General features: G+C 49.2%; 1 protein-coding gene across 4 annotated transcripts in view; it reads right to left on the bottom strand.

Annotated features, from left to right (window-relative positions):
- The window catches only part of ZER1 (zyg-11 related cell cycle regulator), a 30,526-nt gene extending 4,793 nt beyond the window's left edge, over window positions 1–25,733 (bottom strand). The window contains exons 1-15 of one of the 4 annotated variants that reach the window (XM_055333496.1): window positions 25,531–25,733; window positions 14,203–14,453; window positions 11,960–12,110; window positions 11,311–11,747; window positions 10,843–11,019; window positions 9,886–10,000; window positions 9,574–9,720; window positions 9,042–9,209; window positions 4,655–4,870; window positions 4,261–4,362; window positions 3,841–3,882; window positions 3,561–3,680; window positions 2,504–2,619; window positions 1,888–2,076; window positions 807–904 (exon numbers count right to left, since the gene is read on the bottom strand). In XM_055333496.1, the coding sequence (XP_055189471.1) occupies window positions 807–904; window positions 1,888–2,076; window positions 2,504–2,619; window positions 3,561–3,680; window positions 3,841–3,882; window positions 4,261–4,362; window positions 4,655–4,870; window positions 9,042–9,209; window positions 9,574–9,720; window positions 9,886–10,000; window positions 10,843–11,019; window positions 11,311–11,747; window positions 11,960–12,110; window positions 14,203–14,360 (2,236 nt within the window). In that variant the 5' untranslated portion in view covers window positions 14,361–14,453; window positions 25,531–25,733. Of the gene's footprint in view, window positions 1–806; window positions 905–1,887; window positions 2,077–2,503; window positions 2,620–3,560; window positions 3,681–3,840; window positions 3,883–4,260; window positions 4,363–4,654; window positions 4,871–9,035; window positions 9,210–9,573; window positions 9,721–9,885; window positions 10,001–10,842; window positions 11,020–11,310; window positions 11,748–11,959; window positions 12,111–14,202; window positions 14,454–25,530 lie in introns of all 4 variants that reach the window. The other 3 variants (XM_055333490.1, XM_055333508.1, XM_055333503.1) reach the window with 3 other exon arrangements.
- Window positions 25,734–26,767: the final 1,034 nt, after the last annotated feature.

Genomic DNA, 26,767 nt, shown 5'->3' with positions numbered 1-26,767 from the left:
CAATCTTATGAGGTAGGCCTTAATCCTGTCCCCATTCTATGGAGGAAACTGAGGCCCAGAGAGGTTAAATAACCTCACATAACCAGGAGGAGAGAGAACGATGGTCAAACCTGTCCTGCCATCAAGCTCTCCTGGTGCTCTACCTTCTTTCTCTCCCTGCCAGAGCCACTTGGCAGAGGATGGTTCAGGCTCTTCTATGGGAGGATGGGATGCTCTTTGAGGAATAAAGTTAGAATTGGGGATGCCTGGGTGGCTCGGTGGTTGAGTGTCTGACCCAGCTCAGGGTGTGATCCTGGAGTCCTGGGATGGAGTTTTGCATCAGGCTCCCTGCGGGAAACCTGCTTCTCTCTCTGCCTGTGTCTCTGCCTCTCTCTCTGTGTCTCACGAATAAATAAATAAAATCTTAAAAAAAAAAAGTTAGAATTGTTTTAAAGTCCTCTCCTGTTCCCTTGGAAGTCTGTTTCCTCAGGGGTTAGTTCTTTGAGTTGGTCTTACTCTGTCTTCCAGAAGGCCTGGAGATTTTTGACTATTCACTTATGTGGAAGCAGGCGGCATTAAGAAAGCTGTCTGGGAACTCTGGATGGGCCGTCTGGCCTGCTAGGCTTGCTTCTGGTGATGAGGCAGGCCCCACCATTATGCTGGACATGCCACAGATGCTGGAAAGGGGAGGGCTGTGCTCCTCGGCACAGACACCGGGGCCACCTCTCTTAGAACTCCTCACCCGGGTTATGAGCTCCCTGAGGACAAGTTGGCTTGCAACCAGGTGAGGATCCCTGTGTCTGAACAAAGGGCAAGTGTGTACTCACGGTAGACAGACACAAGGTTGTACAGGGCCCAGGTGGCCCAGTGCTGGCTGACAGGGGAGATGCCCTGGGGAAGGAGGCGAAGAATTGGCTCAAAGGACCTGTAGAAAGAGAGACCAAAGTCACTTCTAATGCCAGGGGGTGGGGGAGTGCACCTTCTCCTGTTGGAGGGCTCTCCTCCCTGGAGGGTTCCACAGGCCACCCATGAGCAGGTTAGTAGAATGCAGCAGAGGCAGAGGCATCTGGCCTTCAGGCTCCACAGAGGGAGCTTGCTAGTGAGAGAGGTCAGGAGCATGGGCATGTAAGGGAGGTAGGAGGGACATAGATCAGGTAGTGTAGAAATAGAGGAGCTCGGCAAGGACGAGAGACCCATTCTTGGGGAGACAGTGAGAAGTACCCTGAGAAACAGAAGTGTGACTGTACTTCTTATAATGGCCTTTGCAGGCCACCTGGAGTCATGGTCTGAGCCTGAAAAATGTACGTGCAAAGCCCCGGGCCAGTGATTCCCCTTCACATTTCCTTGGGAACAGCTGTCACCAGAGCATCAGCAAAGCCACACGGGTCCAATCCTCCCAATATGGGTTTTCAATGTCAATGTCAATCAGGACAAGATGGCTCATCCGCACCCAGAAAGTGACCCAGTCATAGAACAAGGAGAGAGACCCATGCCCTAGAAGACCTGACACTAGCTGCATTGCAAACAATTAAATCAGAGTAGAGGGAAACTGCTGGGAGGGGAGGCACCAGACTGTGTGTGAGCAGAGATTCTTTCCGGGAACGAGCTCATGAGTGGTTTCTGTTTTGTCTCCTAGAGTGTGTTTGTATTTTCCTCTTCTTTCTTCCTACAGGTAAACACGTCTCAAATGTTTGTCAATGGCAAACTTTGCATCCACACAGGTGTTGATGTGTGTGAAAGACGTGCCCAGCCTTATGGGTAAGATGTGTGCTGTGTGCTGTGCGTGAGCTTTGTGCCTCAGCGAGAGCTGAAAAGGGGACTAGAAGGAAGGCAGGAGGCTCTCCCCAGGCCTTGTTGGGCATGAGCGACCTGTCTCCCCATGGACCCTGCCCACACACCACCCCGCACCTGTAATTGATGTTTCTCCGAGAGTTGACATCCCAGCTCTGGATGGCTGCCCACATGCGCTCCTCCACCTCCTCTCGCTGGGGCTCACAGATGCCCCACGCCTCAGGCCCATCAAACATGATGTGGGAGAGGACGCCGCAGGCGTTATAGGAAACCTCGATCCCATCAGCCTTGCTCTCCAGCAGGTTGCTGCCAAGAAGAGAGAAAAATCCCTCCAAGTCCCTCTTCAGACCCCAGCTGCTGGACCCCAGCTTATAGACCAGATGCCAGAGGTATCACTGATTTCTCTATTATCCATACCCAAGTGACTTCTAAAGATCTGAGGTCGCTGAAGACACAGCTACAAGAGGATCATTTATGGAGGCTTGAAAGAAACCACATGTAGACGCAAGGGGACATTTCTTTTCTTTTTTTTTTTTTTTTTTGCAAACACACGAGGGTTTATTTACAAGCTCGAGCTTGGGTCCAAGTATACTCAACACAGCGGAGCAGGGACTTGGATGCAAGGGGACATTTCTAACAGAAACTTAGGCAGAGAGCAGTTGCTGCAGCTTAACACAGACCAGAGCCCTGAACATCCTGGCAGCCAAGGCAAAAAGAGAAAGGAAATACCCACCTGAAGACACTGATAAATTGGGAAGTCATTAGCTGAGGCCGCAGCTCCTTCACCTCTGCCACATTCCCCAAGAGTCCTAGCATATTCCGATGCAGTTCCTGCTTCTCTGGGAATTCCTGGCAAAATGAGAGCCAATGGGGCCACTTCAATTAGCACTTAGTGTCTGGTTTGATTTTTGTTTTGAAGTTCTGGTATTGTTAACCTAGAAACCTTATGGGTATCTGGCCATTCCAACCAGACAAAGAGGGGGAGCAACAGCCTGCCCTCATACCTTCTAGTGTACCTAGTACAGCACTGAGTATATACCGTATGGATTTTTTTTAAAGGTTTATTTATTCATGATAGACATAGAGAGAGAGAGAGAGGCAGAGACACAGGCAGAGATAGAAGCAGGCTCCATGCCAGGAGCCCGACACGGACTCCGCGCCCTGGGCCAAAGGCAGGCGCCAAACCACTAAGCCACCCAGGGATCCCCTATACCATATGTCTTAAAATGGTGAGGACTCCTTGCTACAAAATCAAAGGCTGAGTCGAGATCTGACCTATAAACTTCCAACTAGGACAAATGTGGTTCTATTTGCCAAAAACTCAAAATATTAGTTTAAGGGAAAATTTATAAAAACTAAAGTAAGAAAACAAGTTTTATTTATTTTTAGAATTGCTACTACTTATTTTTTTAAAAAGTAAGCTCTATGCCCAATGTGGGGCTTGAACTCACAACCCTGAGATCAAGAGTCACATGTTCTACCAACTGAGCCAGGCAGGTGCCCCAAGGATGAGTTTTAAAAGACTGTCCTACTGGTCACAATGCTGTCCAGTGGACCCCAGCCAGACTGTGGGCAGTCTGAGAAATTGGTGCAGAGAATGATGGGACCGGGTTTTCCCTTGGAGGGAGGGCTCTAAGGGTGTGTGGGCCTGTAAGTCGGCCCCTGCCACCCTTCTGTGGGAACCAGGGGGAGAGGGGTTGCTGATAGATCTGGCTGGTAGGATGCCTAGGGACAGAAGAGTGGCCATGTGGGTGGTTAAGGAGGCTGCTGCCACTGGAGATGGGCAGTACCTTCAGGCAGTCCAGGAATAGCTTCATGCCATTGAAATTGAGGAACATCTCGCAGTTGTCAGGTGTCTCGTCTGTGATGTTCCACAGGGCACTCCAGGAGAACTCCATCACCTGGTCACACTGAAGGGAGGGGGTGCTCAGCATGGTTCACCTGGAGGGCCGTGCAGGCCCCTGGCACCCATGAGGGCATCCCCTGACAAAATATGGGTATCCTCCAGGGGCAAACCACCCCTTCTCAGGCTAGGGAAGGGCAGAGTGGCTTCATGAAGACTTGACTTACTATCTTGTCCAGCAGCTTCTTCTGAATCAGCTTCAGCATGGTCTGTGGGCAAAGAAGAAAACTTGCTGGGGGGAATGGGGACACAGGCAGGGCTTGGCTCAAGAGCTACTGTGTCCCCCTAGAATCAAGATGGAAAGAGGAGAGTCAGCACTTCTACTCCTGGCTAATGCATCCTGATGAGACCAAATCTGCCTTATCTGGTCTGGGGGAGCTGTTTGAAGAGGTACAAACCACATAGACTTGGTCCCTAGCATCTGAAGGCCTGGGTGCTAGTCCCAGCTGCACCCTGGTTCCCCGTGTAGCTTTGGGTCTGGGCCGCCCCCCCCTCCGTGGGTTCCAGCCTGTCCAGTGACAAAGTAAAAGGAGGAGGCTAGATACTCCTTCCTCATTCTTTCCTTCTGTTCTTCAGCAAATACTTACCTCTCCACTGTGCATCCTAGGCCGCACACTAGGAAGTGCTGGGGATGGTGTGACGGGAGAAGGAACAAGGATGGTGTCTTTCCCTCCAGAACTCACAACCCACTGGGGAGGCCAATATTAAACAGACACTTAGTGAGAAAGACCTAACAGGGGACCTGGTCTGAGGAGCCAGGAGTGGCTTGGATGGTGGGAGACCCAATGGGCAGCTGGAGTGGCCAGGAGAAGGTGCCAGTGTGCTCTAGGCAGAGCAAATCTCTAGGGACATAAATCAGGTTCAAGGTGAGGAGAGTCTTTCTTTGGTCTAGCCTAAATCCAGCATGCAGTAGAGGGCTCTGGAAAAGGCTGGCTAGGAGGGAGGGAGAAAGGGGAGGCAGGGCAGCCCGAGGGCACGCACCACGACAAAGCCCATCTTCCCCACAGCCTCCTTGTGGTCATTGTCCACCTGGCAGACCAGGGCATTGCACAGGTGCACAGCGATGCGCTGGATGGATTCATCCTGCCGCGTGGGGTTGAGGATGCTTAGCAGGAGCTCGTTGACCCGGCGGTACTGGAACTCCAGCTCCTCGGGTATGCTGAAGTTACAGAGGGTCAGGCAGCAGTTCCGCTGGACCTGGACCGGGACACAAGTGAAGCAGTCAGGGTCAGACTGGGAGCTGGGCTTTATGGGGTCCTCTCAAGGCATGTGAGATCACCCAGAACTGTGGTGGTCTAGGAAGGCTTTCTGGAAGAGGAGACTCCAAGGCTTTTTTTTTTTAACATTAAAAAAAGAGTGAAATATAATCTTCATACATAAGAGGGCATAGAACACAAATGTGTAGTTTTATGAGCATTTATGACACTAACAAGCTTTTCAGCAACCAGGTAACCACTACCTGGGTCAGGAAAATAGAATACTGCCAGCACCTGGAAGTCCCCATAGGTCCCCTCCTAGTCATCATCAGCCCATCTTCCACTATAGAGAACTACTCTCCCTGCTATTCTGTATGAAAGATTCTTTAGAATCTTGCTTATTGTTGTTCAACCATAGGTTTGCAAGATCAACTATGTTGTTCTGAATAGCTGAAGAGCATTCATTTTGGCACTGCATTAAGGTGCTTCAATTTATTCATCCATCCTGTTGTTGATGGACATCTGAGGGGGCTTCCGTGTTTGGCAACTTCAATGTCTCGTGCATACATCCTGGTGTCCATGCACATGGGCTTCTGGGTCACATGGCGTGCATGTCTTCAACTTGACCATGACTCCAGACTGTTCGCCAAAGTGGCTGTACCAGTTTACAGTCCCAGTGGCAGAGTAGGAGGCCTAACACGGCTGGACATCTTTGATTTCTTTCCTTTTTTTTAAAAAAAAAATCATCCAAGACCTAATAGCCACTTAATTTTTTTAAAGATTTTATATATGAGAGACACAGAGAGACAGGCAGAGACACAGGCAGAGGGAGAAGCAGGCTCTACACAGGGAGCCCTATGTGGGACTCGACCCCGGGTCTCCAGGATCACACCCTGGGCTGAAGGCAGGTGCTCAACCGATGAGCCACCTAGGTGTTGTCTGTGGGCTTTTAAATTTTTTTTCAAGTATTCTCGGAGCATTTGCCTGTAATTTAATTTCTTTCCATCCTTTCTTGTTAGATTTGGGGAGATCATTGTATTTTATTAATTACATAATTTATAATTTATTTATTTCTTTAAAAAAATTATTTATTTATTTATTCATGAGAGACACAGAGAGAGAGAGGCAGAGACACAGGCAGAGGGAGAAGCAGGCTCCATGCTGGGAGCCTGATGTGGGACTCAATTCCGCAACTCCAGGATCATGCCCTGGGCAGAAGGGAGGCGCTCAACCGCTGAGCCACCCAGGCATCCCTAATTATGTAATTTAGAGATGTATCACCCTTAGTTATCTCTTTTTTCCCCAAATATATATATATATTTTAATTTGAGGAAAAAATGTATTTTAAATTACAAGAGCTAATACTTACTCACTATAAAATTTCAAGTAGTAGTATTTGAGTGAAAAGTTAAAGTCTCTCACTTTATTCCCTAGAAGTAATGGCTGTTAAAAGTTTGGTGCACATTCTTCTAGATTTTTCTATTATGCACATGCAAATATATACTTGGGGGAGAGGAGACGGAAAAAAAAGATATTATATATATTGGTCCAAAACTTTTCACTTATCAATATGCAGTGGACATTTTTTTCACACTGTGTGGATGGATTGTATGTTACTTTTCCAGGTCCCTATTGCTAAAACATTCTGGTTTTCTCTAATTTTCTTTAATTTAAAAAGGTGGATGTATTATATATTTTTCCTCTAAAAACATTTGAATTGTGGAATACATAGGCCCAAAGATAAATGCATTTACAGTTTTGGCAAATTCTGCCAGTTGTTCATACCTTACCAGTGGGAAGTAGGCAAAAGTGCTCTCTACAGACTCCCGTCAATATTGGGGATCATTGGTCTCTTGAAATGTGATATATCATTATTTTAATTTCCATTTCTTTGATAGGGTTTAAAGATTTTATTTATTTATTCATGAGAGACACAGAGAGAGAGAGAGAGGCAGAGACACAGGTGGAGGGAGAAGGAGAAGCAGGCTCCCTGCGGGGAGCCCAATGCAGGACTCGATCCCAGGACCCCTGGGATCATGACTTGAACCCAAGGCAGATGCTCAACCACTGAGCCACCCAGGCGCCCCTGATAGAGTTTATTATTTTGTTTGGGAGTCTTCAACTAGCATTTTTTCCCCAAAAAAGACACCCCTTTTTCCTGGTTATAAAATCAATCTCAACGTAGAAAATAGCTGCTCTAAACCCTGGAGTTTAGAGGCATTGGAAAAGCAGGTCTTCTCATCCTTGCAGAGGCTATATATCTCTACCAAAGCCTTGCTGGAGGTTAATTTGAGAATACATCCCAAATGCTTTAAAAATACACCTATCCATTCATTGCTCGGGCAATTCCACTTTTAGTCATGCAGTTGAAGGATAATCAATGGAGTATAGTCAGCAAAACCTTATTTGAAATGGCAAATAATAAGAAAGTAACCTAAATATTCAACCACCCAGGGTGATTCAGTAACCGGAGCCTGGGCCTATGGGGATAGGGCTTGGCCACTGCCTCCCAGCTCTAGCGCACAGTTGGCACCAGAGCGGCCTTCCCTGGGTGAGGATACTGAACACTCTGCTGACAGCAACAACTAGAAAACAATGGTTAGATCCAGCTGTGAGGGGGAGGCGAGCTGGACTGTGAACAACTCTTACTCTGTAGTTAACACATTTTCATATTACGGTTGACCCTCGAACAACCTGACAGTTGGGGCACTGGCCTCCTCCCCACCCACTCCCTTGCAGCTGAAAATCCGCTTGTAACTTCTGACTCCCCCCAAAACTTCACCACTAATAGCCTACTGTGGACTTCAAGAAACCCTTACTGATAAGCATCAATGGCCAATTAGCGTATTTTGTGTATTGGATGTATCATGTACATGTCTTATAATAAAGTAAGCTAAAATAAAGAAAATGTGAGAAAAATCATAAGGAAGAGAAAATACACTGGCATTGTACTGTATTTGTCAAATAAAATCTGCATCCAGGGGCACCTGGGTGGCTGTTGGTTAAGCATCCAACTCGATTTTAGTTCTGGTCATGATCTCAGGGTCATGAGATCAAGAGCTCTGCATGGGACTCTGTGCTGGGCAGAGCCTGCCTGAGAGTTTCTTACACTCTCTTCCTATGCCCCTCCCCCTGCTCCTGCTTGATTTCTCTCAAGTAAATAAATAAATCTTTTTTTTTTTTTTCAGGTGGAGCCTTGGTGGCTCAGTTGGTTGAGCGTCTGACTCTTGATTTCTGCTCAGGTCATAATCTCAGGTATCTAGGGATGAGCCCTGCGTTGGGCTCCCTGGCTCTGTGCTCAGCATGGAGTCCACTTGTCCCTTTCCTCGCTCCTTCCCCTGCTCTTTCTCCCCCTGCCTATCAAATACATAAATAAATAAAATCTTAAAAAAAAAAAATCTGCATCTAAGTGGACCCCGCACGGTTGAAACTCATGTGGTTCAAGGGTCAATGGTACTTGAATTTGTCTTCTCAGCATTAGGTGTCTTACTTTTGAAAATAGAAAATAAATATTATTTTAAAAATTCTGTTGTAAAAACGTTTGTGAAATGGGAGATGTTCACAGTCATAAGACACTGATGAAATAAAAATCTATGTTATGCATACAGTAAGTGCAGAATGACCCCATCTACTAAATAAACATGCACAGGCTAAATCCAGAACAACAGGTATCCAACATCAATAGTGGCTATCTCTGGGTGGCGGGATTGTTTTTTTTTTCTTTATATATGTAATTATAAATTTTCTAAGGTAAAAATTTTTGTCACTTTTATAATAAAATCAGCTATTGGAAAACAATCCCCCACCCAGCAGAGCATTACTGGGCAGAAGGGCTGAGGAGTCAGCCTGAGCAGAGGCCTGAGGCAGAACAGGGTCCCTGAGTGGAGGGTGGCAGTGGGTAATGGACTGGTCAGGTGGGGACTGGTCAGGTGGGGACTGGTCAGGTGGGGCCAGCTTACAGGGTCTTGAATGTCAGGTCCCAGAGTCTGGGAGTGTGCAGTGGGTAAGAGGGGTGGGGGTGGGGGGCAGTACAGAGCCATGCAAAAAAGGGTTCGAACAAGCATGGCCTCATGAGGGACTAGGTTTGTGAGTCTGGGACACAGGGTGAACAGGAGGAGGGGTGGCTGGGCCAGAGCATGCAGGGCCATAGTGGGCAGGGGGCTCACCGTCACCTCCTGGTAGGATTCCATGCCATTCAGCACCACCTGGATGACCTGTCGGCGCAGCTTGATGCTCTGCTCTGAGCGGTACTCGGAATTGGTCAGGTAGAAGAGGGCAGCACTGCCTGTGACTTGGATGTTCTTGTCATACTTGTGGCACTTGAGGGCTGTGATGACCAGCTATATGAAGACAGGGTAGGCCTGGGTTGGCAAGTCCTGTTAGAGTTGTGCAAGGCCAGGCCTAGGGCTCTGCAAGGGGGCCTGGAGAGGTCCTCTGGGGTACAGCTTTCCCCAATCCTGTTCTCTGAGAGCAGAACTGAGGGCTGGGGGCAGAGACTAGGGCAGGGTCACAGTTCTGGGAAAAAGACAGTGCTGGAATAAGTTAGGCCCTGCAGGCCTGGGGTTCAGGGGGGTAGGACTGCTCCTGTCCTGGGGAAGAGGTGCAGAGAAGAGATGGGGGCTCTGGGCACGCAGCTCAACCAAGTCTAACACCTGCCAAGTAGGGATGGACAGGAGACTGAGGACCCCCAGGGTTGAGGCTGACCTTCAAGGCCCGAAGAAGCTGGTTGCAGCGTTCGATACGCGCGATGTCAAAAAGTAGGTTGATGGCCCGTGAGGTAATCTCAGGCCTGTGCTCCGTATAGGCCTCTATGGCATTCAGCACCTGCTCCTCGTTTTTGTCACCACTTACCTGGAAATGGAACATGCTCAAAACCACCCGGAAGAAGCTAACTGGGGGATCCCCAGATGCCAGCTCCATCTCTAGGTCCAGGGCAGACACCTTGGGGCCCCCATCCCGCCCCCTTCCCTGGTCCCAGGGCTCCCTATTCCTCCCCTCCCCGACTCCCTTTCTCACTTTGTAGGCGGGAATGTGTGTGAGGCGGCACAGAGAGGTCTCGAAGAGCCCTAGGAACTGCAGTGGCCTCTTCAGGGCCCGGAAAGGCATGATGCTGCTCTTGGAAGGCTCAATGCTGGGGGAAGAGGGTGTCAGGGTCAGTGGCGTATGGACTGGGCTGCCCTGGGTTTAGGAGAGCTTCTCCTTGGGGGTAACTAAGCATTTACTTGGGGCCCTCTTCTAGGCCTTCCTGCCTTATCTTTTTTTTTTTTTTCCTGCTTTTTAAGGACAGAGGACATAGATCCACACCTCCTGATGGAAGGGTAGCAAGGTCACATTGTATAACATGTGGGATGGGAGATATTGTTGCAGCCATCTTTGGAGAATACTATGTACCATTCTAGTGAGGATGTATTATTACCTTTATGTAAAGTTCTACCAACAATCATGAAGAGACACACCAATCAACCAAACCCTGCGAAAGTATGGCTGGGGGTAGGGCTTATAGCCAATTATAGCTGGATGGGTTTAAATCAGATCTCTCAACCAAACAAGCCAGGATTCAACCTATCTGCTATGAAACCTAATACATGGCAGATACTGCTGGCCCATCCAATCACCACCCATCTCGAGCCAGTCTGAGCATCCTAATTTCCTGGTCACTCCTCAAGCTTGTACCTTCCAGCCTTTGTGTATGCTGTTCCTTCTGCTGGGATACCTTCCCTCTGGCAAACTCAGGAGCTTTCAGGACAGCTTGGATGTCATTCCTCCTTCCTCCATCCTGATCCTCAGGGCAACCCCACAGCCCTGTGCCTCCCCTACTGTGGTCCTAATAATGGCTCCTCTGTCCCTACTAGTTCATACAGACTCAAAAGAGCAGGGCCTGATTCATTTCTTTATCTCCAGCACCCAGCATAGGACCTGGCATAGGGATGCTTGTTGGCACCCTGCTGGCAACCATGGCGGGTGGGTCCCCACCTAGTCTGCCCTGCCTCTTCGTCCATCTTAGAGATGCTGCAGTTCTCCAGGATCATGTGGCCAGAGATGTCCAGGGACATCAGGTTCCCCAGCTTTTGCACAAAGAGGCTCAGCACCTTGCGAGTCAGCTTGAACTTGTAGTAGCTGGAGAGGCGGTCTCGGGAGATGTCCAGGTGTCTGGAGATTGGAGTGGGGGTCACAGGTCAGGAGCTGGACACAGGTTGGGGCTGCCTCAGAGACCCTTGCTCCTTCAGCCCATGCCACAACTGCTCCAGGGCATTCTGGGGGAGAACCTGCTGGCACCCTAAGGCCCTGAACAGCCTTGATGCAGCCAAAACACTGGGTTTAAGAAAGGGGACTGCATCTTCCAAGCCCACTCCTGCCCAGCCAGGGGCTCCCAAGCCTCCTGGGACTGCCAACCCCCACCTCTCCACCCCTACCCCAGTGAGCTCTGGGCCAGCAGCTCACCGCAGCTTGTGCAGCTGGACGATGACCCGGATGTGGTCGTCTGACAGGTCCATGTTGTAGAGTACAAGGGACACCAGGCTGTCTTTCCACTGGGTCAGGAAGGCCGCATCGCTCGTCTGGATGCCCGAGAGGTCCAAGGCAGCCAGGGAGTTAAGTGGCCGTAGCAGGGACTCCACAGGGACCCCATCGATCATGCGGCCCAAGTTGAGGAAGCGTAGGCGGCTGAAGCCCTCAAAGGTAAAGTCCTTGACCAGCACCTGGCAGGTGGGGTTGACGAGGCACTCGTCTTCACAGCCCCCTGGGTTCTCCTCCTCGTAGAAAATGTTTGCACAGCCGAAGAGGCTCAAGGACACCAGGGTGTGGCTAAAGCTCCTCAGCGTCTGCAGACTCTTGGCGGATAGCTTCTCGCAGTTGGTCAAGTACAGCTCTACCAGGTCCTAGCAGCAGGCACAGCTCTGTAATTGCCACAGCCTCTCCCCACCCTCCAGGCCTGGCCCCAGACCACAGGTGGGCTCGCATTAGGGCATGCACAAGGTAGGGGAGCGCCCAATTCTTGTGTTGGAGGCAAGCGCCCCGGCCCCGGACTCACTGACTGCCTCAGGCTGGCCTCCCCATGCCCATCCCCACTAGCTGGTGACGCAGGTCTCACCTGCTTGCGGATGGCCTCCAGGTCCTGGTCCTGCACCAGGTCCTCTCGGAGATGGATCCGGGTGAGGCGGGTGCTTCGGGGGTCAGAGAAAAGGCTGAAGAAGCTCTCATGCGGCTCAAAGTTGCAGGCGGCATTGACCAGCTCCACGTACCTGGGAGGGAAGAAGGTCTGGCTAGCGGGAAGGGCCCAGGGACCCTCATCCTCCCTCAAGGCTCGGCACCAGCCCTCCTATCTCTGAAACCTTCCCTCATCACTAGTCAGTAACTTCCATCTCCATCCCCTACCCCTCTTTCTAACAGTACCTGAGTGGATCCTGATCTCCCTGCAGGTGAGACGAAGAGTGGCCCCAGGCACGAGGAGAGCAAAGGTGATGAAGGGACCTCCAATCAAGAGCAAATCTTAAACTCTTCTTCCTCAAACTGTACACATCTATTACAAACATACACGTCCATACTCCTCATCTTTAAACCAGCTCCTGTTCCTTGATCGGCCCCTCCCAGGACCCTTTTTAACAGGAAGATTAAGCCAAGGGGTTTAACACTTCCAGCTGGGTATAGGACAAGCGCCCAATAAGACCCTGTTTGAGATGACAGTTGATGCAAGAATCTCGGTCTGGTGGTTGTGGAGTCAAACATTCTGGAAACTAAATCCTGGCTTGGCTGTTCATTACCTGGGCAACTTCACACAAGTCATGGAACTTCCCCAGACTTTAGTTTTTTCATTTGTAAAATGGACATAACTCTGGTCTGCAAAGCATCCAAGCAAGTGCCTGATCCACCTTAAATGCTCAGAACATGCTTACAAGTCGGGCTGTGTCCTCAGATCACATAAAAGTTCCCACTTTTTTTTTCTTTTCTTTTTCAGATTTATCTTATTTATGTTTTTCAGATTTATTTATTCATTTTAGAGAGAAAGTGAGCAAACAAGGGGAGGGGCAGAGGGAGAGGGAGAGAAGCAGACTTCTTGCTGAGCATGGAGTCCAATGTGGGGCTCAAGTTCATAGTCCTGAGATCATGACCTGAGCCAAAATCAAGAGTCAGCTGCTCAAAAAAAAAAAAAAAAAAAAAGTCAGCTGCTCAATCGACTGAGCCACCCAGGCACCCCTAAAAATAAAATCTTTAAAAAACAAAATAAAATACAGGGTGCCTGGGTAGCTTAATTGAGCCCCTTGTCAGGCTCTGTACTCTGTGAGGAGTCTGCTTGGTATTCTCTCTCTCTCTCTCTCTCTCTCTCCCTCCTGCCCCTCCTGCTCATGCTCTCTCTCTCTCTCTCAAATAAATAAATAAATCTTAAGAAAAAAAGGATTTTATTTTTAAATAATCTCCACCCCCAGCATGAAGCTCAAACTCATAACCCCAAGATCAAGTCACACGCTCCACCAACTGAGCCAGCCAGGCACCCCACAAGTTCCCACTTTTATATGCAACTGTTTGCTCTAACAATTTCCTTTCTGGGCATCCAGACCAAACTTCCTGAGGTGAGTGAAAGTGTATCCTATTGCTAGGACCCTCTAATAGTGAGGAGTCCCTTGGAGGGTCCACACAAAGATTTTCTGAATGATTTGATTCCTGGTCATGGATCCATTATTTGTTATCAGTACACACACAGGCATATACACACATATGGATCAGCACAGAACTCCTTTGTTTATTATGCAGGTTGCTTTTAATTTTCTTTAAAAAGATTTTATTTATTTATTTGAGAGAGAGAGCAGAGCAAGCGAGAGAGAGAGCACGAGCCAGGGGGAAGGATGGGGGAGAATGAGAAGCAGGCTCCCTGCTGAGCAAGGGAGCCCATTGTGGGGCTCAATCCCAAGACCCTGGGATCACGACCTGAGCCAAAGGCTCTGACCTCTCATAGATGTAATGCGCACTTGCAATTATATACTCAAACACACCCCATGGTGTTATTCTGTATGTTGGTAAATTGAACACCAATAAAAATTAATCTATAAAAAAAAAATTAAAAAAAACACACCCCATGCTGCAGATGCCCATGTGTGTATATACCCATTCCTAAACACGCACACCCCTCCACACACATACCAACATGCACACATGTAACTTTATGGTTATGAATATACCAGTGTTCTCCTGCGCCCACTGATACCCAAGGGCATGTACACCCCGTCACACATGTGTATCCATAGCCACATCCCCACCTAGTGCACCTGACGTTCTCAGAGCCTCCACACTCTGTCAAGCTAAGACTCATGGCCGTGCCCCAGCCCCCTGCCTGCTCACTCATTGACAAGCCGGTCGCAGATCTCGCTGGGCAGGAAGATGTCTGGATGTAGTCGCAGAGTCTCCTTTTCCAGCAGGTAGCCCAACGTGCCATCCAGGTTGCGCAGGCAGAAGTCGGTGCAGAGGGCCATAAGGGACTCGGGGGTGTCAGACGCCATGCTGAGGGAGGCAGATGGACAGATCTAGGAGAGGGGCCCCTAGGGGCAGTGGTGACTCCTCAGCACTCACAGGATCATTGGCAGAACCACAGCCTAGGGAATAAGAAGCAGCTAAGTGAGCCCCACATAAAAGTCACAACCACTGGCTGCCCTATGCCCACTCTCTAAGTAGGGAAACTGAGGAAATGTCATACTCAAATTAGCAGCTTAGCAGAAGCATGCCCCAGGGCTCCTGATTCCTTCCCTGCTCCCCTCTGCTATGCCACTAGCTATGTGTGCTTTGACCTGCAAAAAGCAAGGGGCCTTGTCTAAGCATTTTTATCCCTTCACAGTGTCTGTGGGCAGACATGCATGTGCTGGGGATTCAATGTCTGGGTGAGGATAACAGGGTCTTTCATTAACAGTGACATTGGTGTGTCTCATACTATGTAACCTAATCCATAAACAGCTGTCACTGTGTGAACATTCCATATATACCAGGGCCTTATAGACATGTTGTCACTGAATCTGTAGAGGATTAAGAATGGAGGCTCCTCCCAAGAGAAGTGAAATAGATGTCCACATAAAAAATTATACATTGATGTTCACAGCAGTATTATTCATAATAGCCAGAAAGTGGAAACTCTTTCCATCAACTGATGCATGGATAAACAGAAGTGGTCTATCCATATAATGGAATATTATTCAGCCATAACAGGAATGAGGTATTGACACCTGCTACAACATGGACAGACCTTGAAAACACTGTGCTAAGTGAGAAAAAACAAACAAAAGGCCATATATTACATGATTCCATTTATATGAAATGTTCATCCCAAATGGGCAAAGCTGTAGAGACAGAAACAGATTAGCGGCAGCCTAGGGCTGGGGGGTAGTGAGGAATGGAGAATGACTGCTAATGGGTAGAGTTTCTTCTGGGGTGATAAAAATGTTCAAAAATTGATTATGGTAGCAGTCACACACTCTGAATATACTAAAAACCACAGAATTATCTATGTTAAATAGGTATACTGTATGGTATAGGAACTGTAGCTCAATAAAACTGTTATTAAAAAACTAAAGTTAGGGGGTGCCTGGCTGGCTCAGTCAGAAGAGCATGTGACACTTGACTTGGGGTTGTGAGTTCGAGCCCCACCTTGGGCATAGAGACTACAGAACAAAAAAAAAAAAAAAAGAAAGAAAGAAAAGAAAAGTCGAGGCACGTGGCTGGCTCAGTTGGTGGAGCATGTAACTCTTGATCTTGGGGTTGTGAGTGTAGAGATTACTAAAAAAAAAAAAAAAAAAAAAAAAAAAGCCTTAAAAAAAAAAAAAAAACAACCCTAAAGTTTCCTACTATCTTCATGACCTCGAGCTAGGTAAAGATTCCTTAAATAAGACTCATAAAGGAAAAATTATAAAGCAATCTGCATTGAAGTGAAGAAACTTCTGTTCATACATACACAAAAATTAATTGAAGATGGACCACAGACCTATATGTTAAGGGTAATACAACAAGGTTTCTTTCTTTTTTTTTTTTAATTTATTTATGATAGGCACACAGTGAGAGAGAGAGAGGCAGAGACACAGGCAGAGGGAGAAGCAGGCTCCATGCACCGGGAGCCCAACGTGGGACTCGATCCCGGGTCTCCAGGATCGCGCCCTGGGCCAAAGGCAGGCGCTAAACCGCTGCGCCACCCAGGGATCCCCTACAACAAGGTTTCTAGAAGAAAACATGGGAGTCTATCTTATGATTTTAGAGTAGGTAATCATTTCTTAAACAAGGTACAAAAAACCCCTAGAAACCACAAAGAGAAATTAATTGTACTGCCTTAAAACATAACACTCCGTCCATCAAAAGATATTATTAAGAAAGAGAAAGGATAAGCCATGGACTAGAAGATATTTCCAATAATATATCCATCAAATGACTCATATTCAGTATATATAAACATTTTCTACAAATCTTTTTTTTTTTTTAAAGATTTGGGGAATTTCTACACCCATTATGGGGCTTGAACTCACAACCCTGAGTTATATATGCTCTACCGACTGAGCAAGCCAGGTGCTTCCAAATTATTTTTTAAAAAGATTTATTTATTAATTTGAGAGAGAGAGAGAGAGAATGTGCATGCACATTTGTGCACATACACACAAGTGAGCAGGGTGAGGTGCAGAGGAAGAGGGAGAATCCCCAGCAGACTCCCCACTGAGCATAGAGCCCATCCCAGGGCTTGATCTATGAATCCTAAGGTCATGACCTGAGCTGAAATCAAGAGTCAGATGTTTAACCAACTGAACTACTCAAGCAACTCCTCCAAACTGTTTTTAAAAGGACATAGCTTTCAACTAAAAAATGAGCAAAAGACTTGAACAGGTATTTCATAAAGGATAGAGAACATAAGGAAACATATAGAAAAGGACTCAGCTTCATTAGTATCAGTAAAACCACCTGAGGTACCATTTTCCATCCACCAGAATGGCTCAACTGGAAACAATCCAGGCAATAACAAGCCTGTGCTGTGGTGAAGATGGAACAATGGGATGTCACCCAAGGTGCGGGTGGGAGTGCAAACTGGTGTGGATTGACAATATAACAGAATACTGTGTGACAATCTTCTAAAGCAGAATATGCACATATGTTCAATGTCCAGAAATTCCACTCCTAGGCATACACCCAACAGAGATGCACATATACATGTTCCCCCAAAGACACAAACTAGAATGTTTACAGAAGCATTATTCAGAATAGCCAAAACCAGAAAAGAGTCTGAATGCCCCTGACGTTAGAATGAATAATTACGGTATACTCACTAATGAAATTTCTTTTTTAAGATTTATTTATTTATTTATGACAGACACAGAGAGAGAGAGGCAGAGACACAGGCAGAGGGAGAAGCAGGCTCCACACAGGGAGCCCGATGTGGGACTCGATCCCGGGTCTCCACGATCACACCTCGGGGTGAAGGCGGCGCTAAACTGCTGGGCCATCGGGGCTGCCCCTCACCAATGAAATTAAGGGAAATAAGAACATACAAATGATTGTTAACACAACAGCCTGGATGAACCTCCCAATGTCTAGTGAAAGGAGTTAGGCACAAAAGAGCATATAACATATTACACACTGAATGATTCCATTCATGTTTTACTCCATTGAGTTAAGAAAACAACAACAGAATAATCTGATCTATGGTAATAGAAGATAGGACTGCAGTTACTTTGTGGATTTGGCTGGGTGCTGAGAAGCTTCTAGTCCCTCATCTGAGTGCTGGATATACAGATATGTTCACTTTGTGAATATCTGGGACCTGTATACTATGATGTGTGATTTTAAAAAATGTATAATTCAATAAAAGTTAAGAAAATGACCTGAACACCAAAGAGGTCCACATTTAGATGGGGCTGGAGTTCATTAAGTGATGCTGAGAGTGTAGCTCCTCAGCGACAAGTGGCTGAGAGAGAATGAAAACTGAACCTTCACATTCGAAGTGAGTGAGCAAGATAGAAAACAATCAACCATTTACAGAACCAAAGAAAGTAAGGAATTAATCCAAGCTATCTTCCTCCCAGAGTCTATATCAGAAAGGGGAGGAAATAGGCAAAATGGATTCATGGTGTTAGAAGTCAGGGTAGCGATTCCCTTTGCAGAGAAGCAGTGATTAGAAAGAGGCAGGGGGGCCTCAGCGAAGGTATGTTCACTTGTGGAAATTCATCAGACTGTCCAGTCACCCTTTCCAGGCGTTTCCTTAGCTAGTTTGTACTTCAATAGGTTTTTTGTTTTTTTTTTTTTAAGTGAAGGTTCTGTCATCAGATAGATCTATGTTTCGACCCAGTTCTACAATTCACTATAAATTACTTAAACTCTCTGGACCTCAGTTTCCTCATCTGGAAAATGGGGATAATAATCCCCACTTCACGGGGCTGCTGGGGAGCCCCATGCATGTTGGGGAAATGCTTGGTCTCACACTTTAAGAGACTAAGTACACAAGAAATAGTTATGATCCCATCTTGCAGATGAGAAAACTCAAGCTCAGAGAGGTTGCTCTGTCTGAAGTGGGATTTGAACCTGGTCTCTGGATTCCCTCATGTCACCCCTTGGAAAGTTCTGAAGGAGTTCAGGGCCCAACATTGCCCCCGGCTTCCTGGAAACTGGAAGTTGAGTTGAATTTGAGTCTTCTGGGCGGCTCTAAAAATCTGGTCGTGGCCACAGAGCCCTGTGCCCTCTGGAGTCGCAAGCTCTAACTTCTGGTGCCACTCACTACTTACTGATGACAGTGCTCTGAGAGCTCTGGAGTCAGGCCCACCCAGCTTCTAGTTCCAGCCCTACGACTTAAGAGCAGATGAACTTGAGCAAGTGTCTTCACCTCTCTGTGCTTCGGTTTCTTCTCTAAAAAAGAGGGCACTGTGAGAGGATAACATGGAATATTGGAGCTTAGCCTGGCACATGGTCCATGGTAACTGCTCAATGAAAATTGGCTATTATTACAACTACTGTTATCACCATCACCATCATCATCCCCTTCTCCTGCCTCACCTGCCTTGGTCCCCAACACAGCAGGGTCTGCTCCTGCGCAGTGCCAGGCCTGTGCTCTCCAGGCCTGGTCTCTTGCCACAAAGGCCTGTGGTGCCAGCTGTCCTACTGGCTGTGTGCCGCTCTTGAGGGAAGGCACAATAAACAGGCTGCCTGGGCACTGGGCACCATCTTCCTTTACCTTCATTCACTTCCAGATCTTCCCTGGGAAACAGGAGTCTGGGAAGCACCGCTGGCAGCAAAGCATACCCTGCTGGAAACTGGGTCCATGTCTTTGAGCAGTCACTCAAGGCCTCCTGAACCAAAGCCAGCCTTCTGGCTGTACTGTAGCCGGCCTGGCCTCCTTCGTGGTACTGGCAACAGGCCCTAAGCACAGGGTCACCTTCAGACCTTTGCTCAGCCTGTTTTCTTTCAACTGGGAGCATCCCAAGTCAATGCATTACCCCACTTTCTATTCTAAATACTACTCCCACCCTCAAAACACATCTGTGTCCCTCCTCCAGGAAGCATCCCCGGCCACACACACTCCAGCCCACACTCCACACCATTTTGAAGGCCCCTTCACTAGCTGCTCCCTGTATATCTCAGGCTTTAATATCAACATCACTTCCCTGCTCTGTGCACCCTTGACCCCACTGTAACAACTAACACTTTGAACCTAATGCTGGTTTAGTTATGGGCTTCCTTGCCAGGTGGCCAGTTCCATGAAGGCAGGAACTGAGCTGTCTTGTGTGGCATCACCCTGCACTGAGCTCAGGCCACTTATTTATCTACTCAGTAGCACCGTGGGTTCAGTGGCAAGTGAAAACAGACAATGTCCTCATCCTTATGGAGCAAACTGACTCTGAGGGAGACAGACATCTACCTAATAAGCACACAAACCCCACACCATGTCACTGGGACCAATGTTCTGAAGGAGAAAGAGGCACCTGGGACTCTGAATACCTATGCCAGGGGAACTGCCCTGGACTGGGGAGTCATGGGCAGGCTTCCTTGGAAGTGACATTTCAGCTGCAACTCAAAAGATGAGTCATAGTTAACTCTGGTGGTGGGGAGAGAAGGAAAAGGCATTCCAGGAAGAAGGAATAGATGTGCACAGTCTGAAAGGTCAGAGGGTATGGGATGCTGGTACCACAGGCCCTATTCCAAGATAATTTGCTGGACAAAGGAAGTGTTGAATACCCTGTGTGGGCCTGATACATTGTAGGGTTTCAACACATGCCTGTGGAAGAGACGAGAGAGACTGTAGGTTGTGCCAGACATGGAACCCGGGGGACAAGGCACACTCTTGCATCCTCCCTGCCCACTGTGCCAGGATAGGGGGAGGCCCCAGTAGCCACAGAGAAACTCCCACCACTCTGAAGACAGAGTGGCACCAGGGGTTTTGCCTTTTCTGCAGGATTGAGCCCAGTTACCCAGGTACCTACCAGGACCTACCCCTGCTCCCCAGGTAGAAGAAATACTACCCTTTCAGCCACTAACGTCATCCCAACCTGCTCTCCTCAAGACAAACCAGGCAGATGGTACCATCTGCTAACCACTCTTTGGTGTGAGCTGGAGGATGAAGGGGCTGTCGTCATCTTGGCACAGAGGCTGAGAGGCCTGGGGCGGCCTGCCTCTCATGCCCCATGCAGGTCTGGCACCTACCAGACACAGCCATCTCTACCCTCCCCATTCCCATCCGAGGGCTCCTCATTCCTGTGGCAAGCACTGGCATCTGGAATTCTGGTAACTGGCGACACAGGGAACTCTGATTATGAGAGTACACCACACAATAAGAATCCTGTGTCTTTCTCCATCCCTTCTCTAGCAGGTTCCATCCTGAGCTCTGACATGGGGGGCAGGGAGGGCAGGCAGCAGAGAAGGCAGAAAAGAGAAGCGGTGGCCACAATCTCCACACTGGTTGCTTCCAGGTGGGATGCTGAGCCCTTCACGCTTTGGGACATATAGTTCCTTATTTAACCGATGACATTCCCTAGGATCCTGTACTTGAAGCTAATTGTCATTCGTATAACAATTGTGGAACAACCCTTCCCATAGCCCCTGAGCTTCTAGAGGATGGGAACCCATTCTGCTTGCAGGCTCCCGGATCCTCTGTGCCAGCCTGTGCCTAGCATGCATTAGAATGAAGGTTTGCCTTTGCCCTGACCTCACTATAGCAGCTGAGGTATTGACTATTGACTGTTACCCCTCAGAGATACTGAGGTTTGCCTGAAATTAAACAACTGACGACAGAGGATGCCATCCTAAACCAAACCCGTCCTTCTCATTGCACCACAGGGTCTTCCATTCATGCAGTGCAGCAGGGAGAGAAACTGCGCTCCAAAGGGAGCATGGGACCCCACCAGAGGCCCAACACCGGCTGAGAGGCTGGGGAGCCAGAAGCTTGAGCCTTGGAGCAGCGCCCACCTTGTGAAATATTAACCCAAGTGCGGGGGGGAAAATTCAAACAAATGCCCTATTTACAGAAGCTGGAAGCTTTCCAGGAGGGAGCAGATCCCAGGCCAGATATTGGGGGTTGGGAAGCTGCCATGAGGGGAGTCAGGGCAAGTGCCAGCATCTCCCAGGGGCCAGGGTGCAGGCCAGGGTTGGAAAGCATCCCAAGGGGTTGCTGGCCTCCTGAGCCTAATCTGCAAAGCAGGTGACATTAAGAAGATGCAGAAATGGAATGAAGGGATGCACCTCACTGCTCACTGGTGCCACCTGGAGGCAGAGGGGCCTCGGGGATACCTGGGTTCCAAGCTTGCACTCAAACTTCATGATCACACCACACCCAGGCTGAGTACAATACTCCAAGAATTCTAAATACTCGATATCCTTTAGGTCATTTAATTCCCTGAGCAACCACATGAAGCAGGAGTTATTAAAGCCTACAACTAACAAAAATAATAATAAAGCCTACAACTTACAAATAGGCAGCTGAGGCTCTGAGTGGCCAAGTATCTGCCACGGACTATGTATAGGTACAAGGGTCTATCTGTACTTAGCAACAGACAGACATGTATACGTTAGATGAGACTCCAGAGTGTTAAGCTTTCCAAGCATGTTCTCACTAAAGGCACAAATAACTTATGAGGGACATGTTATTTTGTTTTCCAGATGAACAAACCATGGTTCAAAGATGTGTGATGACCTGCCCAAGGTCCCCCAGCAGGTGCCTGGCTCTCTCTCTCATGACGCTATGGGCAGAACTATTTCTCCCCGCCTCAGGGCTTGTTTCTGCTGCTGAGGCTTCACTGACTCCTTACAGCTCTGAGTGTCCTTAGGCACTGAGCACAGATGATCTGTTATTGCTGATAACTGTCCTGTGAGCATATATCATGTTGACCCACAACTAGAAGCTTCTTAGTGGGGACGCTGGTGACCCAGGGCATCTCCATGACACAGTGGGTGTGTGGCTGGTTGGGTGAAGATGAAGGAGCTTCAGCTGTTATGATGAGATCCCCAAGCAATATTTACCAGCCTCAATATTCATCAGGGTCCTTTATCAGTCAATGTGTTGTGAACACCACCTACCTTGTAGGGTTTGCTGAGGAGATGCCATGAAATAATGTCCAGAAGGTGGTGACCAATCATTATGGAGTGCTCTCCTAGGAATAATGCTTGAGGAGAGCCTTGTTTGTTTTGGAAGGTGGAAAATCAGTTTTAGTGACTGAGCCAGATAAAGAATGTTGGTCCCAAAATAGATGACCCAACAGGGGTCCGTGAAGTGGCATTTCAGGAGTCAAGAACAGCTGAGGTACCGACAGCATTAATAATAATAACAAGAACTGGGCAGCCTTGGTGGCGCAGCAGTTTAGCGCCGCCTGCAGCCCAGGGCGTGATCCTGGAGACCCGGGATCGAGTCCCATGTCAGGCTCTCTGCATGGAGCCTGCTTCTCCCTCTGCCTGTGTCTCTGCCTCTCTCTCTCTCTGCATCTCTATGAATAAATAAATAAAAAAATCTTTAAAAAATAGTAATAACAAGAACTGTTCTCTACCTTTGTAGAGTGCTTTAGAGTGCTCCAAATTCTTTCACCACTTATGTCTCATTTCATCCTTCCAACAGCCTTCAGAGTTAATATACAGATGGGAAAACTGAAGCCCAGATGGGATGGAACTTGCCCAAGTTCACACAGTGAGCTAGCAGCAGAGCTGGAGCTTGAACCCAGGGTCCCAGGTGGCTAGTCCTAGGTTCTAGCCACAACAGCCGCTCAGATATGCTGGCTCTCAGCATCCAAGAGCTTTGACTTTTCATTTTTAAATCATCTGGCCCAGTCACCCTATTCAGTTTATGACCCAGGCCTGATGATAAAGTCCAAGCTTAAGGGGTGAGGAGGGAGATCAGCCATTATTCCACTCCCTATAAGGCAGGCTGCAAAATCTTAGCCTCTGCTGGGTACTTCTTCGATTAACACTCGCCATCAGCAGATCAGCCACACATACCCCAACCACGTCTGGAACCAACATAGACCACCCTTCCCAACTTATCCTCATGTCACATTTCTGTCGGCAGTATCATTTTGTCCATTTTACATGGCAGAATGGGGATTTGCTGTGCTCTTTTTAAAAAGACACTCAGAGCTGTAAGGTGTCAGTGAACCCCCACCACCTTCTACTGGCATCAAGAAATCCAAGACCAAGCTACCATCCTCCCTGTAGGATACGCAAGCATTGTTCCCACTGAGGGGTGACAGGAATCCACTGTGTCCCTCCCACCCACCCTGTTCTGCAAAATTCTACTAGCTCAGGGAGGCAGCCAGAGCTGGTGGCACCACCAGCTGGTGCTAAAAAGAAAGGATTTGAGATAGACACATGCAAACAGTTCCTCATCACAGCTACTGCCATCATCACAACGGTTAGATACCAAGTACTTAAACCATGCTAAACAGTGTGCTAAGCACTTCAGTGCTTGATGTCTCATTAAGCCCACAACCCTATTTTACAGATGAGGACAATGAGATGGTCCCTTGCCCAAGTTCTCACAACCAGGAAGCAGCCGCATGACCTAACTACAGTGCTCTATGGCCGTCCTTTTGGTATTAATTCCATCAATGGTCACTACAAAGATAGAAAAAGAGTACTTATAATGCCAGGCCATGGCAGCCCGGGGGGCTCAGCGGTTTAGCGCCGCCTTCAACCAAGGGCCTGATCCTGGAGACCTGGGATTGAGTCCCACGTCAGGCTCCCTGCATGGAGCCTGCTTCTCCCTCTGCCTGTCTCTCTCTCTCTCTCATGAATAAAAATAAAAATAAAAAATGCCGGGCCAGAGCATAATGGCTATTTGTCATCTAAGACAAATCTGTTTTCTCTGACCACCATGTTTGTATGGTTCTGACAGGGTGTTCCTTTAGATACTCAGGGACCCTGACAGCCCCTGACATTCTCCCCACCGTTATCTGGCTCCCACTCTTCCCATCCTTCACTTTGCTCCAGCTCTATTGTCCTCTTGTTGTTTCTTAAAATCATCAGATATATAACCTCAGGACCTTTGCACTTGCTGTTGAATGCTCTGTCTGTAGACAGATGCGTGGCTTGCTCCCTCCCTCCCTTCAGATGTCACCTTATTAGAGACTTTGCTCAGATATCACCTTATTAGCAACCTTTTCTGATCAACGTCTCCAAAAAGGTGACCCCACTCTCTGGCCCTTGTCATGGCCCTTCCTGCTTTATTCTTCTCCATGGACACTCTACATATTACAGGTTTCTTATTTTCTGAATGAAGCAATAAACTGAAACAGAGACCCCTCACCACTGGCAACCACCTCCTGCTCTAAGCATAGCCTCCTGTAACTCTTTTCAAAGCTGTCTTCCAGTACTCATTCTAACCATTTTGAACCCTGAAAAGAAACATTCTGTAGGAAAGATTATAGGGGGTGTTTTTCCCCCGTGGAGGCATGAGGCTTCCCCCTTCCCTAATGAGCCAAGCCCAATGACAGGCACAGGCAAAGACTGGAAATCTTGGATTCCTTGGGCCAAAGAGCAGCCAAGTCAATTTCCACCCACAAAACTATAATGACCAGCAGTCAGTTTCACTTTCAACTCACCTATCAGGCTCCCTTGCCCCTCAGGTTTGCAACCCCAGCCCATCCCTTTCTCATCCTGCTGGATTCCCTGCACCTTGTCATCCCTTTTGGGAGCCGTTCCAGAACCCAAGCCGTCCCTGAGCTTTTAAGCATGGCTTTGGTGGAACTTAAGCTCGTCCAACAGGTAGGAGGGGCAGAGGCTGGTTCTTTAGCCCTATATCGATCCCCCATTTTGTAGGGGCATCCGACAGGGCGTCATTTTCTTTCGGGAGGAAGGGAGCTCAGTTTTAAAGGCACGTTTCTCAGACCTGGCAGCAGGGGCAGAGAAAGGAGCCCTCCCACCATTGGCCGCAATGGACCTGTGCAATAGGTTGCAGCAGCGATGCCGAGGCGCCTGAGGCAGCAGGGAAAGGGGCCGGACGCAGATAAATCCCTCCGCCCCGGGAGCGGACGGGATGCTTACTCGCTTCCTCCGCGAGGAAAGCGAGCGATGGGCCCGGGGGAATCCGGGGCCACAGCGCCAGGGAGACAGGGCATCTCGTCAGGCTAGGGCCGGGGTCTGCGGGAGACGGGGGTCGGCGGGGCGGAGCTTGGGATCCCGGGGACTGGAGCCCCGCGTGGGAGGGGGTCGCGCCGGGGGGGACCCCGTGGCCGTTACCTTGCCCTTAGGGCTGCGGGCGGGGCTGAGGGCCGCCGGGTGCTGGCTCTGGGGCCCGGCCCCTCCCCCGATCCGGCTCCTGAGGCTCGGAGCCTGCAGCCGCCGCCGCCTCCGCTGTCAACAAACCCGGGGCGCGTCACTTCCGGGGCCGCCCCTTAGCAACAGCGAACGGGTTCCCCCGACAGGTCCCGCGGCGAACGCGGGCGGCGGCGGCCGAAGGTTCCGGGGCGCGCGCGGCGGCTCCTCTCCGGGCGGGGCCGGGGCTGCGGGCTGCGGAGTGTGGGTGGGCCCCGCTGGGTCCCGAGCACGCTGCTCCGGGGGCTCCCTTGCCTCGGAGTAGGGGGGGGCCCGCTGGGGCCGGCGGACCAGGGGAGCCCGGGCAGTGGTGACGGACTCCACCTCCCGCGTCAGCGCCGACGTCTCTCTGGGCGCCCCCTGTCGCCGCCCCCCCGCGCCCCAGTGAACGTCCCCCCGCCCCCCGCCCAGCTCCGCAGGTAGCGCTCCCACGCGGCCCCGCGCGCCCGCTTCGCCCGCTACTTAACGGGCCGCCACGTGGGGGCGTGGGAGTCGCTTGGCGCCTACGTTTCCCTGGGCCCCGGGTCCAGTCACCCAGTCCTGGGGGTCGCGCAGATCTCCCCGCTGCCATCCCCTGAGCGGGGTTTTCTCCCACTTAGAACTCCCCTGCTTACAACCCCTGACACGGGCCACTAGGATCACCTCTCCAGGCTCTTGTCCTCCTCCTCCGGCTCGCCCTCCCTCCCATTCTGCAATCCACACAGCTTTAAAGCGTCTTTGGGTCTTTTTTTTTTTTTTTTTAAGATTTTATGCATTTATTAATGAGAGACACACACAGAGAAGCAGGTTCCATGCAGGGAGCCCGACGAGGGACTCGATCCCAGGACCCCGGGATCACACCCTGGGCCGAAGGCAGGTGCCAAACCGCTGAGCCACACAGGGATCCCATCTTTGGGTCTTTGAATGATCTTCTTCTCTCCTATGGGCTCAAATAATCTTCCCAACTGAACGCTCTTGGTGTGTACATAGCCAACTTGCTCTTTCTTCCACCTTCTGGGCTCAGTTTAGAAGCTACTTTCTTGACATATCCCCCCCCCCCCCCGCCAATTCTCCTTCTCCTTCCTCCTTCCTCCTTCCTCCTCCCCCTTCCCCTCCCCCTCCCCTCCTCCTCCTCCTCCTCCTCCTCTTTTTCTCCTTCTCCTTCTTCTTCTTCTTCTTCTTC

The sequence above is a fragment of the Nyctereutes procyonoides genome, unplaced genomic scaffold, assembly GCF_905146905.1.
Source record: "Nyctereutes procyonoides isolate TBG_1078 unplaced genomic scaffold, NYPRO_anot_genome, whole genome shotgun sequence".
Classification (NCBI taxonomy): Eukaryota; Metazoa; Chordata; class Mammalia; order Carnivora; family Canidae; genus Nyctereutes; species Nyctereutes procyonoides.
This window is presented reverse-complemented; position numbering and strand designations above follow the sequence as displayed.